This window comes from Nomascus leucogenys, chromosome 1a (genome assembly GCF_006542625.1).
Source record: "Nomascus leucogenys isolate Asia chromosome 1a, Asia_NLE_v1, whole genome shotgun sequence".
NCBI lineage: Eukaryota > Metazoa > Chordata > Mammalia > Primates > Hylobatidae > Nomascus > Nomascus leucogenys.
Genome location: NC_044381.1, coordinates 66,958,293 through 66,971,669, shown reverse-complemented (window position 1 = coordinate 66,971,669; position 13,377 = coordinate 66,958,293). Strand labels below are relative to the sequence as shown.

The 13,377-nt window shown below is 36.6% G+C and overlaps 1 protein-coding gene across 1 annotated transcript in view; it reads left to right on the top strand.

Moving 5' to 3' along the window:
* Positions 1–13,377, top strand: part of SOS2 (SOS Ras/Rho guanine nucleotide exchange factor 2) — a 113,672-nt gene that overhangs the window by 49,365 nt on the left and 50,930 nt on the right. The window contains 3 exon segments of the mRNA XM_030810181.1: positions 1,137–1,280; positions 3,131–3,241; positions 9,224–9,322. Coding sequence (XP_030666041.1) covers positions 1,137–1,280; positions 3,131–3,241; positions 9,224–9,322 — 354 coding nt within the window.

The window sequence follows — 13,377 nt, the reverse complement described above, 5'->3', positions numbered from 1 at the left end:
ATCTTCATTCTCATCCCAGCTCTTATCATTAACCTATAAGACTATATAGCCTAAGCTATAAGTAAAACCTAGGGCTCTGTAAGACCTTGATCAAGTCTTTTAGCATCTCAGCCAGTTTTAAAACACTCAAATGCCAGAATTCTTTATGTAAAAAGTAGCTTAGAATCATCCACAGTAGAAGGTTTTAGATTTAACAAAACTATCTAGAATCTATATTTTGTAGTATTTTTATTGTCTGTTATCTAAGAGATTTTTAAAATTCTCTTCCTGTTCATGATTGATTTTTACTGTCTTGGAATATATTAATTTGAGATTGAATGAAGATATACCCTTAACTCTTATATTGTTTCTTTTTTTTTTTTGTACAAGCAAATCTCTTTATTTCCAAAGTATGTTGACCTCTCCAACCCGAGTTAAAAGAATACACAGTATGATTCCATCTTTTAATACATTAACATCAAGATGTACATGTTTGAAAATGGTTGGAATTTTATAGTGGAATAATGCATACTAAACTATTAACAGTTTCTACCTCTGAGGGTCACGGGTGTAAGGGGGGCATGAAAGTAAACATTCATATTTTACTCTCTCTGTCTTGTGTTTGAATCTTTTATAATGAGAATGCATTCACATGTAATAACTTTTATTTTTACAAAGAATGAGTTTTCCCAAGAGCAAAATGCAAAAATTCTGCTATAGCTTATTGACATTTAATGGAAATATATTGCCTTATATAATATACGAATTGTTCAAAAGTGATAATAATAGCTTTAATCATGCTCCCAATAAAAGATTTGCTAGTTAAAGAAATTCTACAGTTTATTCCATAAATTTAAAAACATGTAGAAAACGAGTATCACCCATAAATTAAATGATGTATTTGGTGCAGGGCAGGTAAGCCCCAAAGTTGGGGCTTAGCTCAGGACAGTTCTTGGCTTTGTCCAGGAAAGAAGTCAAAGGCATGACAATGGTAGGAACCTCTGCTGAAGTGGCAGCGTAGAAGTACTGTTTCTTGTGGAACAGGGCTACTCCATAGGCAGTGTGCCTCGAGTAGCCTATATTGCTTTTTATATTTAGTAATTTTTAAGCAGAATTCTCAATCTCACGTTTCTTAACCTTTCCTTCTCTTTTTTCAGGATATCGAAAAGATTTTTAGTAACATTTCAGATATACATGAATTGACTGTGAAACTTTTAGGTTTGATTGAAGACACAGTTGAAATGACTGATGAAAGCAGTCCTCATCCCTTAGCTGGCAGCTGTTTTGAAGATTTGGCAGAAGTAAGTTTACAAAACTACTTATATTCTCATTAAAGTCCTAAATGCTGTAGTAAGAAATTTAGAGACGAGTCTTGGCAACATAGTGCGACCCCATTTCCATAAAAAAGTAAAATAATTAGGCATGGTAGTACGCATCTGTGGTCCCAGTGACGCAGGAGGCTGAGGTAGGAGGACTGCTTGAGCCTGGGAGATCAAGTCCATGATTGTGTCACTGCACTCCATCCTGGGCGACAAAGTGAGACCCTGTCTCCAAAAAAAAAAAAAAAAAAAAAATTGTAAGATACTCTTTATGAAAATTAGAAGATACCACTGGCCATTATAAAAAGATACTTAAGATTTAACCGATAACAAACTAAAATCACATTGCCTATATTGTGACACTTTCTTTATAGTGTGTTTATGGCAATATTTATAGTGAAAGTTTATATACTAGAGTAGTATATAAACTAGAGTAGTAACATTTAGGTTTTTTTTTTTTTTTTTTTTTTTAGTGGTAAGTATGTTCAAGATGAAGGAAGATAGATTTTATTGACCATAGCTCTTTACCTTCTGTGGATTTTAAACTTAAAGTTGGAAAGAAAGTTTATATTATTTTAATGTTTTCCAGAGTAAAAACAATTTTGTTGTCTTTTAAATGACTATAAAAATAATGTAGCTCATTGTAAAAATATTCAGAAAAATAGAGATATATAAATTAGATGAAAGTCACTTTATTTTATAGTACCCAGAGATAACTTATCCTTATGTATTTCTGTGCATACATACAAATGTATGTTTGCAAAAATAGGATCCTGCTATTTTATAACTTACTGTTTTTACTCTGTATATCATAAACATTGTCCATGTTAATGTATATACTTCAACACAGTTTTTAAGTATAAATAATGCGATGTTATATGGAGACATCATAGCATATTTTAACTATTATCCACATAACATATTTTAACTATTATCCATAGGTTGTAGAGTTTTTTCCTTTTTTTGTTGTTATTGTAAATAACACTGCAACAAACATACTTGTACTATGCCTTGATATTCTAATCATTTTCTTTTTTTTTTTTTTTTTTTTTTTTTTTTTGAGACAGAGTCTCCCTCTGTCGCCCAGGCTAGAGTGCAATGGCACAATCTCGTCTCACTGCAACCTCCGCCTCTCAGGTTCAAGCCATTCTCCTGGCCTCAGCCTCCTGAATAGCTGGGATTACAGGCACCCGCCACCACGCCTGGCTAATTTTTTGTATTTTTAATAGAGACGGTGTTCCTCTGTTGGCTAGGCTGGCCTCAAACTCCTGACCTCATGATCCGTCCGCCTTGGCCTCCCAAAGTGCTGGGATTATAGGCATGAGCCACCGTGCCCAGCCGTATATTCTAATCATTTTTAAGGATATATTCCTGGAAGTGGAATTTTAGTGCTAAAGACTAGATACATTTTTAGAACTTCGAAACATTTTGCCACGTTCACTCCCAGCTAAGTTCCAGTGTATGTAAGCTTCCTTCTTTCTTCACCCTTTCCCTTCACTAACTCTGGATATTACCTTACTCTTTTTCTTTTTAATTCTTTTTTTCAAAATTTGTTTTGTTTTCATATCTGGTTCTGCAGATATCCCATTAATTTTTGCCAATCTAATGGGAAAAGAAATCTTTCTTTCTTCTTCTCTTCTCTTTTTTCTTTTCATTTCTTTCTTTTCTTTTGAGACAGGGTTTCACTCTGTTGCTCAAGCTGGAATATAGTGGCACAATCATAGCTCACTGTAACCTCGAACTCCTGGGATCAAGTGATAATAATCTGTACCGTATTGGTAGAAAATATATTCTTTTAAACCTAAGGCTTTTTCTCTTTTTTAAAAAAATAGGAGCAAGCATTTGATCCTTATGAAACATTATCACAGGACATTCTTTCACCAGAGTTTAATGAACATTTCAATAAATTGATGGCCAGACCTGCAGTTGCTCTACACTTTCAGGTAAACTTAAATTGAAGGTTTTTTTTTTTTTAATAAAGCAAATAAATATCTCACTATTTTATCCTTCAAATATTTGTAATTCTGGAATCCTTTTAATCCTTCAAATCTTGTTCATTCTAAACCTGTTTTAGATTATCTTCTGTTTTCTCTCTGGAACTCTGTCTGTTCTTATTGTAGAAATCTTTTATAGTACAACATCACGAATACTGAATGACCAGAAGAATTTGGCACATACCAGATCTGGGGTATAAAGATGAATCTGGCCGAGTGCAGTGGCTCATGCCTGTAATCCCAGCATTTTGGGAGGCCAAGACAGGTGGATCACTTGAGGTCAGGAGTTTGAGACCAGCCTGGCCAACATGGTGAAACCCTGTCTCGACTAAAGGTGCAAAAGTTAGCTGGGCCTGGTGGTGGGCTCCTGTAATCCCAGCTACTCAGGAGGCTAAGGCAGGAGAATCACTTGAACCCAGAAGGCGGAGGTTGCAGTGAGCCGAGATCATGCCACTGCACTCCAGCTTGGGTGGAATAGCGAGACTCTGCTCAAAAAAAAAAAAAATAAAAATAAAAAATAAAGATGAATCTGGAGTGTGATTTCAGGATTATGTTCCCTATAGGAGGAAGATTTGGAGAAATCTTAAAAAGTTGAGATAACCTCAACCTCCTGTGTACTCATACTGATTTTTCTATGAGGCCTACAATTTAAAGGAGATAAATACTGTATTGAGGGAGAGTATGCAAGTTAGTTGGTTCAGGAATACACTTAGATAAAATGAAAATAAGTGGAGAGATACAAATTTTATTTTTACTATCTCAACACTAACAACAAAAGTTATGTTGGCATAGGTAATACTTGGCTAAATATGTAAAACTTCTACATCTAAACTGACTTTTCCAGCCAGACGTGATGGCTCATGCCTGTAATCCTAGCACTTTGGGAGGCTAAGGTCAGAGGATCGCTTGGACCCAGGTGTTTGAGACCAGCCTGGGCAAAATAGGGAGACCTCATCTCTACAAAATACAAAAACTTAGCTGAGCGTGGTGGCGTGCACCTGTGGCATGCCAGAATTGCTTGAGGCTGGGAGGTCAAGGCTGCAATGAATCATGATCACGCCACTGCACTCCAGCCTTGGGTACAGAGTGAGACCCAGTCTCAAAAAAAATAAAAATAAAAAATAAACTGACTTTTACCCCTTGACGTTTGAATATGGTAAAAATCCTTATTGTCCTAAAACAAACAAACAAATGAACAAACCTGTCTTCACTCTAGTAGAATAATTAACTAGAGTGAAGAAAGTTTTTTTCCTCTCATTTTTTCTTTGCAGCCAATTGTCTTTATATTATTTTTTACCATTCTTTATGAAAATACTACCATGTATGTTTTAATCAGGACATAAATTGCCTTTGACAAGTAACTTAATTGCCAAATCCAGTGGATATTTTTATTTCATACTTAAATCTGTAGTAATTTGTTACTGCTCTTATCTCTTGGTTCCTGTATACCTGAAGGCTGGGCGTGATGGCTCATGCCTGTAATCCCAGCACTTTGGGAGGCTGAGGTGGGTGGATCACCTGAGGTCAGGAGTTCCAGACCAGCCTAGCCAACCTGGCGAAACCCTGTCTCTACTAAAAAATGCAAAAATCAGCTGGGTGTGGTGGCACGCACCTGTAATCCCAGCTACTCGGGAGGCTGAGGCAGGAGAATTGCTTGAACCCGGGAGGCAGAGGTTGCAGTGAGCCAAGATCGTGCCACTCCACTCCAGCCTAGGTGACAGAGCAAGACCCTGTCTCCAAAAAAAAAAAAAAAAAAGTAAATATATATATACATATATATATATATATACGTGTGTGTATATATATACGTGTATATATATACACACACACACACACACACTAGTGGGCATAGTGGTGCACACCCGTAGTTCCAGCTACTACAGAGGTAGAGGCAGGGGCAGGAGGATCACTTGAACCCAGGAGGTGGGGGTTGCAGTGAGCCGAGATTGCAACACTGCGCTCCAGTCTGGGCTGCAGAGTGAGACTCTGTCTTAAAAAAAAAAAAAAAAAGGAAAAGAAAAAAGAAATACCAGAGACTGGGTAATTTATAAAGAAAAGAGATTTAATTGTCTGAGAGTTCCACAGGCTCTACATGAAGCATGGCTGGGGAGGCCTAAGGAAACTTATAATCATGGCAGAAGGCAAAAGGGAAGCAGGCACGTCCTCACATGGTCAAAGCAGGAGGAAGGAGCAGGGAGGTGCCACATACTTTTAAACAACCAGATCTCCTGAGAACTCTATTACAAGAACAGCATTAAAGGAAGAAATCCACCCCCATGATCCAGTTACCTAGGCCCCACCTCGAACATTGGGGATTACAGTTGAACATGAGATTTGGACAGCGACACAAAATCAAACCATATCAGCTCCTATGATACTACATGTTCCCAATTTTTGTCTTCTCTGATTTCTTCTTCTCAGTCTCTTAATTACTATAGCTATTATCCAACTTCTGTTATCAGCCCCTGTTTCTCTGTTCTGTGCTCTCCTTGGGTGACTTCATCCGTATCTATATACTGGTGACTTCTTACTTGTATTTCCAGGCCATCACTTTCTTTTAAGCACTCTGTACATATGTGTATGTGTCTATACACTTTCATGTAACCAGCTGCCTTGAATTGATGCACTTGGATACCCTAAACGCACTTCAAATATGACATGTTTAAAACTGAACTTACCATCTTCTCCCTGCCTTCTTTACTGTAAATTCCCATTATTTATTGTCTTCCACTTCTCTACTGTCAAAAATTTGTTGTTATGGAATACAAATTATATATATACTTAATTCTCAAAATTACTTCAAGAGAGGAATACTTTTAAAGTTAACTCATATATTCATATAAACTATAAAGTATGCATTAAATACACAGTCTGTGAGAACTTTGGATACTCATTAAAAGCACTCACAAGACATTTCTTGTTTCAGTCCTATTTTATTAGGAATTTTTGCTGTGGAATTTGAATGTTAAATGGCCCAGTTATTAATAAAGCTGTCATCCTAGATATTCAGTGAAATTGGAAGAATTAGATGAAATCCTTTCTCAGGCCAAACTCACTTGTTTTAACTTAAAAAAAATTCATTCAGTTTAAGATAAAATAATGCTTCCTTAATAAAACTAAAAACAAAAAGCATCTTTAGAAGCTGTGTAACGTACTTTATTTACTTATTTAGAGATGGTCTCACTCTGTTGCCCAGGCTGGAGTACAGTGGCACAATCTCAGTTCATTGCAACCTCCACCTCCCCGGTTCAAGCGATTTTCCTGCCTTAGCCTCTCGAGTAGCTGAGACTACAAGTGTGGACCACCACACCTGGCTAATTTTGGTATTTTTTGGTAGAGACCGAGTTTCACCATATTGGCTAGGCTGTTCTGTTGACCATGAGGCACCGTACCTGGACTGTATAGCACACTTAAAAAAATAAGATTTGAAGTTAGAACTTCAGGCTTTGGGCCAATTAATAGTTTTTGTTTGTTTGTTTGAGACGGAATCTCGCTTTTTCACCCAGGCTGGAGTGCAGTGGCACGATCTTGGCTCACTGCAACCTCTGCCTCTTGGGTTTAAGGAGTCCTCCTGCCTCAGCCTCCTGAGTAGCTGAGACTACAGACGCGTGCCACCACACCTACTAAAAAAAATAATAATAATTTTTGTATTTTTAGTAGAGACGGGGTTTCGTCTGTTGGCCAGGCTGTTCTCAAACTCTTGACCTCAGATAATCCCCCTGACTTGGCCTCCCAAAGTGCTGGAATTACAGGTGTGAGCCATCACGCCCAGCCCCAATTAATAGTTGTGTTACCTTGAGCAATTCACTTAATCTCTGAGACTCAGTTTGCTCATTTGTAAAACAGTGATCATAATAATATATACCTCTTATAGTTATTAGGAAATTAAAGGGTAATATATATATAAAGCATAAGCATAATGTTTGATGTGTATTAAATACTCAAATGTAGCTCCTGTTGTTATCAGAGGACTCCTTACACTGTAAATACATGCTACAAAAATTTTAGAATGCACTTTTATCAGGCATTTTAGTACAAATTAGCAAAACAGTTGATCTTGTAGACTAAGTTTGAAGTTTCATATTGGTTCCAGTTCAAGCACTGTATATAAAATATCCAGAGTAATTCACTATATTAATTAGTTTAATGCTGTCTTAGTCTATTCAGGCTGCTCTAGTAAAATATCATAAACTGGATGGCTTATAAACAATAGAAATTTATTTCTCACAGTTCGCGTTTAGGAAGTACCATATCAAGAGGCTAACAGATTTGGTGTCTAGTGAGGGTTTGCTCTTCTGGTTCATAGATGGTGCTTTCTTGTTGTGTCTTCACATGGTGGATAGCACAAACAAGCTCCCTTAGGCCCCTTTTTTAAGAGCACTAATCCCGTTCACAGGGGCTCTGCCCTCATATCCTAATCACCTCCTAAAGGCCTCACCTCTTATACTGTTGCATTGGGGATTAGGTTTCAATATATGACTTTTGAGGGAACACAAACATACAAACATTCATATCATAACAAATGTGAAAATGAATTAATCTTTAGGAAAATTAGTGGCACTTTTTGTGTATCCTAGTAAGAAGTTTGGTTACTGGGTAATAAGTCTGTTGAACAGATTATAATTTAACAAAATGTGATAATTATGAGAATATGAAGATTTTTTTAAAGCAGCATATCAGATTCTTTCTCACATTGTATATTGGTGTGGCTGGTGTTTTTCTTATGGGGAGAAATACCAGTAAGTCAACTATATAGACATTTTAAATTAACATGAGTTAAATCCATTATAAATTTTAGAAAACCATTTATTCTACAGTAGTTTCCAAAACTGGGGTATACCTATCCCAAGCTATACACTAAGATTTTTCAGGATATGTAAAGGCACAGAGAGCTTTAAGGGAATCTGTTTCTAGTCTTTGGAGACCTTGTTTATGTTTTTTGCATTGTCTTTTCCAAATTCTCTTACTTGTTACCTTTTGCTGTTATGTATTTCCCATTATGCATTGATCCAAGATGCAAAAACCTCTAGGGCACCAAACGGGAAAAGAAAAAAAAAAAAGTATTTCTCCTATTGGAGAGTTCACTGAGTACAAAGCAAAAGAATTCACAAAAGAAGGTTATAGGGGGATGACAGTAAAAATTCTTGGTAGCCAAAATGTCATGTCTATCTATGTTATGTCATATCTATCTGTCTAAGAATTAAGAAGCGATATGGTTATCACAAGGGTTTATATTAACCTTATTGTAAGTACTTCATCATCATTTGGGATAAAGAAGAGGAGAAACTTGTAGAGTTCTCATACCTTGATGTAATATGTTAGAAGCAGTTGTAGTTTTCTCCAGAGACTTCTAATCCTTGAGACCATGACATTAATAATGTTCGTTTGAATTTAACAATAAAGTTTGACTTCTGACAAACTGAGTCTGATGTTGCTGTTTATTTTGACAAAGATCGGCTTTGTCAATTAAGTTGTATGACAGACATTTTTCATAAAAGAGCTAAATCTGAAATTTATTCAATTATTGTCTGGTGAAATACTTACAAATCACATTTACAGTATACAGCATTCCCTGAAATGCATCTTTTGTAACTATTTAAATTTAAAACATTTTAAAATTGTGCAGGAGGGTACATAGCTTTTCAGAATTCCTTTAGGGTATATGGAAGCCAGAACATAAGCTGTAGAGGATTATTGTGAAAGCTATTTTAGCCATATAAAAGAAAATTAATGTATATATTTCTCTAATAAAGGAGGAAAGGGAGAAAAGAACAACTTGATAGCACTTCAGTTTCAATATAGAACATGCATTCTGTTGTAGTTTTGATAAGTCTGTATCTCAAATTTTTAGTAGCCATTTCTGTTAGGCACTGCTGTTGCATATCCTTGATGTCAGAGACATGCATACTGTGATATCTTTTTGCTTTCCAGTCCATTGCTGATGGTTTTAAAGAGGCAGTTCGTTATGTCCTTCCACGTCTTATGCTGGTGCCAGTGTATCACTGTTGGCACTACTTTGAGTTACTAAAGGTAAGATTTTATAACAGAATTTCAAAGTACTTATCTAATAGAAAAGAGTTTACTTTTTAAAATTAATTTTGGAGACACACAGTACCAGTCTTTTAATTCTTATTTTATGTAAGTAATTAATAATTTTTATATATAACATTGCTCTAAATTTCTATCTTGTTTATCTTATAAAGGAAATAACTTTTGAAGTTAGTATTTTTTTCTGTGCAGTGTTGTATTCTTCCTCTCTTAGCTAGGACCAAAGCAACACATTAAAAAAATATATATAACTTAAAAAAAAAGATTCTCTTCTCTATTTTAATTAACTAGCCAACCACTAGTCCTGGTCACATTGGCTAAGAGGGTTTGGAGGCTAGTGATTAATTGGTGGCAAAAGTAGCTGTGGCTTAGGATGAGTCAGGCCATTATAGTCAGTGACCTGATCTTAAATGCAGACCTAGCAGCAAGGATTTTAAAAAAGCAATCATCTAGGTAGGGGGAAATTTCTTTTTAATTATATGATCAAACCAGCATTTTTAAATGTTGGCCGATATTAGAGGGCAACTCTAAGACTAATGATAGGACTTCTAATTAGACATGAACCTTATTTTTAAAAATTTAGGCATCCAAATATATATCTGGGACTGCTTATATATTATTCATATGAAGCCTGCATATCTTTTGATGAGTTCTTTATGGATCCATTAGTATCCATGGAGACTACACAATGAAGTTGCTCATCTATTTGCGGATAAAAGCTGGCTACCTTTAGCATCAAATGCTGTGGGTGGTAGCACCCCATAAAAAAGAACGTAAAAAAGAGATAAGATAAGAATACTTATTCATTAGAAATAATCATATATATTCCTTGCCTAGATGCCTACAAGGTATACATAGAATTATTTTGGCTTTTATTTTAATGTTAATACCATGGATTAGATGGAAAAAGTTAATTGTCTTATCTAAACCAACGATGTGGTATCCTAAAGGAGAGGTACAAAATAATCAAACAGAAAGATACTTTGCTTCTAAAGAGCAGTAAAAATGTTGTAAGCTGGGCATGGAGGCACAAGCCTATAGTCCCACCCACTTGGGAGGCTGAGATAGGAGGATCACATGAGGTCAGGAGTTCAAGGCCAGCCTAGGCAACATAGCAAGACCCTGTTAAAAAAAAAAAAAACAGTTGAGAAAGAACATTTTACTGAGCAAGATATGTAGGGATTATAGTTGAAAAGGGGCCATAATCTGAAAGTAGACAGAAGTTCTTAGATGTTAGCTAGAGTCAGTGAAAATCAGTAGCAGTAATAGAGAGAAATGGATGGATTGTCACCAGAAAATCTCCATCTCTCACGTGCTCACTTTGGTAATCACTCCTACCTTTAAAAGATCAAGGGAAATTGTGTAAAGAATTAGAAATGAGAAAAGAGACACTCATTGATGAGTACTCATGCTTGTCCAAAGGCAGCAGGTACTCTTATTACTAGGTAGTAGTAATTTTGGGCTTCAAAGAATGAATAAAGAGAGTCAGGTGCGGTGGCTCATGCCTGTAATCCCAGCACTTTAGGAGTCCAAGGGGGAGAGAATCACTTGAGGCTAGGAGTTTGAGACCAGTCTGGCCAACATGGCGAAATCATGTTTTTAGTCTCTACTAAAAATACAAAAATTAGCCAGGGGTGGTGGCACATGCCTGTAATCCCAGCTACTCAGGAGGCTGAGGCAGGAGACGACTTGGGCAACAGAGTGAGACTCCATCTCAAAAAAAAAAAAAAAAAAAAAAAAAAAAAGAATGAATACAGAGAAACTACCCATGTCTGATCAATGAAACTGTAACGCTTAGAATAAATATGGAATATACTCAGTTTTAATTAATGCACAGCAACAACAAGAACAAATAGAAATGTGGAATGGAAAGACAAGCCTTAGAAGAGATGAGAAATGGCAAAAGATTTGAATCACTTCACAAAACAGGATATCCAAAATGGCAGTAAACGTGTATTCAAACTCATTAATAGTCAAGGAAATGCAGTTAAAACCACAGGATACCATTACATACACATCAGATTACAGAAATTTGAAAGTCTGAAAATATCCATAAACAGCAGCATGAACTATTTGCATTCTGTTAGGAATGTAAACTGTATAACCCACTTTGGAAAACTGCTTGGCATTACCTTTTAAATTAAAAAATATGCATACTGTATGACTAGGCAATTCCACCCTTGAATATATACTCTAAAGAAACAAAATGCAGGCACATGTATACCAAGAGAAATGTACAAGAAAGTCTATAGCAGGTGTCAGTAATAGCAAACCCTGTTTGCCAACCAGAAAAGGGTAAATAAATTGTGGTTCATTCAGATAAGGAAAGAAACTTACACTAGAATACACAACATCAATGACGCTTACAAATAAACTTTGAGAGATGATAATATTTCATTGGTGTGTTATACCATATTTTATCCATTCATCTGCTGATAGACCGTTGAATTTTTTTTTTTGTTTTTTTTTTTTTTGAGATGGAGTTTTGCTCTGTCACCTGGCTGGAGTGCAGTGGCTCACTGGGTTCAAGCAGTTCTCCTGCCTCAGCCTCCTGAGTAGCTGGGACTACAGGTGCATGTCACCACACCCAGCTAATTTTTGTATTTTTAGTAGAGGTGGGGTTTCACCATGTTGGCCAGGATGGACTCAATCTCTTGACCTCATGATCCACCCATCTTGGCCTCCCAAAATGCTGGGATTACAGGCGCGAGCCACCACACCTGGCTGACTATTGGATTTTTTTCTACCTTTTGGTTATTATAAATAATGCTTCTGTGAATGTGTGTGTACAAACATGTCTTTGAGACCTTGTTTTGAATTATTTTATGTATATACCCAGGAGTGGAATGGATGGATCATATGGTAATTTTATCTTTAATTTTTTGAGGAACTACCACACTGTTTTTCATAGCAACTGCACCATTTTACATTCCTACCAACAGTGCACAGGGTTCTGAATTCTCCACATCTTTACCAAACCATATTAATTTCTTCTTTTTTTTTTTTTTTTTTTTTTGAGATGGAGTTTCACTCTTGTTGCCCAGGCTGCAGTGCAATGGCATGATCTTGGCTCACTGCAACCTCCGCCTCGCAGGTTCAGGCGATTCTCCTGCCTCAGCTTCCCGAGTAGCTGGGATTACAGGCGCCTGTCACCACACCCAGCTAATTTTTTGTATTTTTAGTAGAAACAGGGTTTCACTATGTTGGCCAGGCTGATCTCGAACTCCTGACCTCAGGCGATCCACCTGCCTCATCCTCCCAAAGTGCTGGGATTACAGGCGTGAGCCACCATGCCTGGCCTGTTTTTTTTTTAATAATAGTCATCCTAATGGATACAAGGTGGTAGCTCATTGTGGTTTTGGTTTTAATTTTCCTAATGACTAATAATGTTGAGTATCTTTTATGAGCTTGTTAACTATTTGCATATCATCTATTTTATTGTGTTGTTTTTGGGACAGGGACTTGCTCTGTTACCCAGGCTGGAGTGCAGTGATACAATGATGGCTTACTGCAGCCTTGACCTCCTGGGCTCAAACGACCCTCCCACATAGCTGGGACTACAGATGTGTGCTACCATGCCCAGCTAATTTTTAAATTTTTTGTAGAGATAGAGTCTCACCATGTTGCCTAGGCTGGTCTCGAACTCCTAGGCTCAAGCAATCTGCCTGCCTCAGCTTTCCAAAGTCCTGGGATTACAGGCATGAGCCACCATGCCTGGCTATATTTTTTTTCTTTGGATATAAGAATTATGTTATAAAGTTACTTATAAATCAAGAAGTGATTTTTTCTTTTTCTTCTTGCATGAAGATTGAATTATACATTAAAATAATAATGTAAAATTATGTTTAAAAAGCAGTTTGTAGAAATTTATCTAAAATGTATCTTAGAAGGTGGGGTAAGGTGCCTCATGCTTATAATCTCAGCTCTTTGGGAGGCCAAGGTGAGAGGGTCACTTGAGCCCAGGAGTTCAAGACCAACCTGGGCAACAAAGTGAGACCTTGTCTCTACAAAAAAAAAAAAAAAAAAGATTAGCTGGA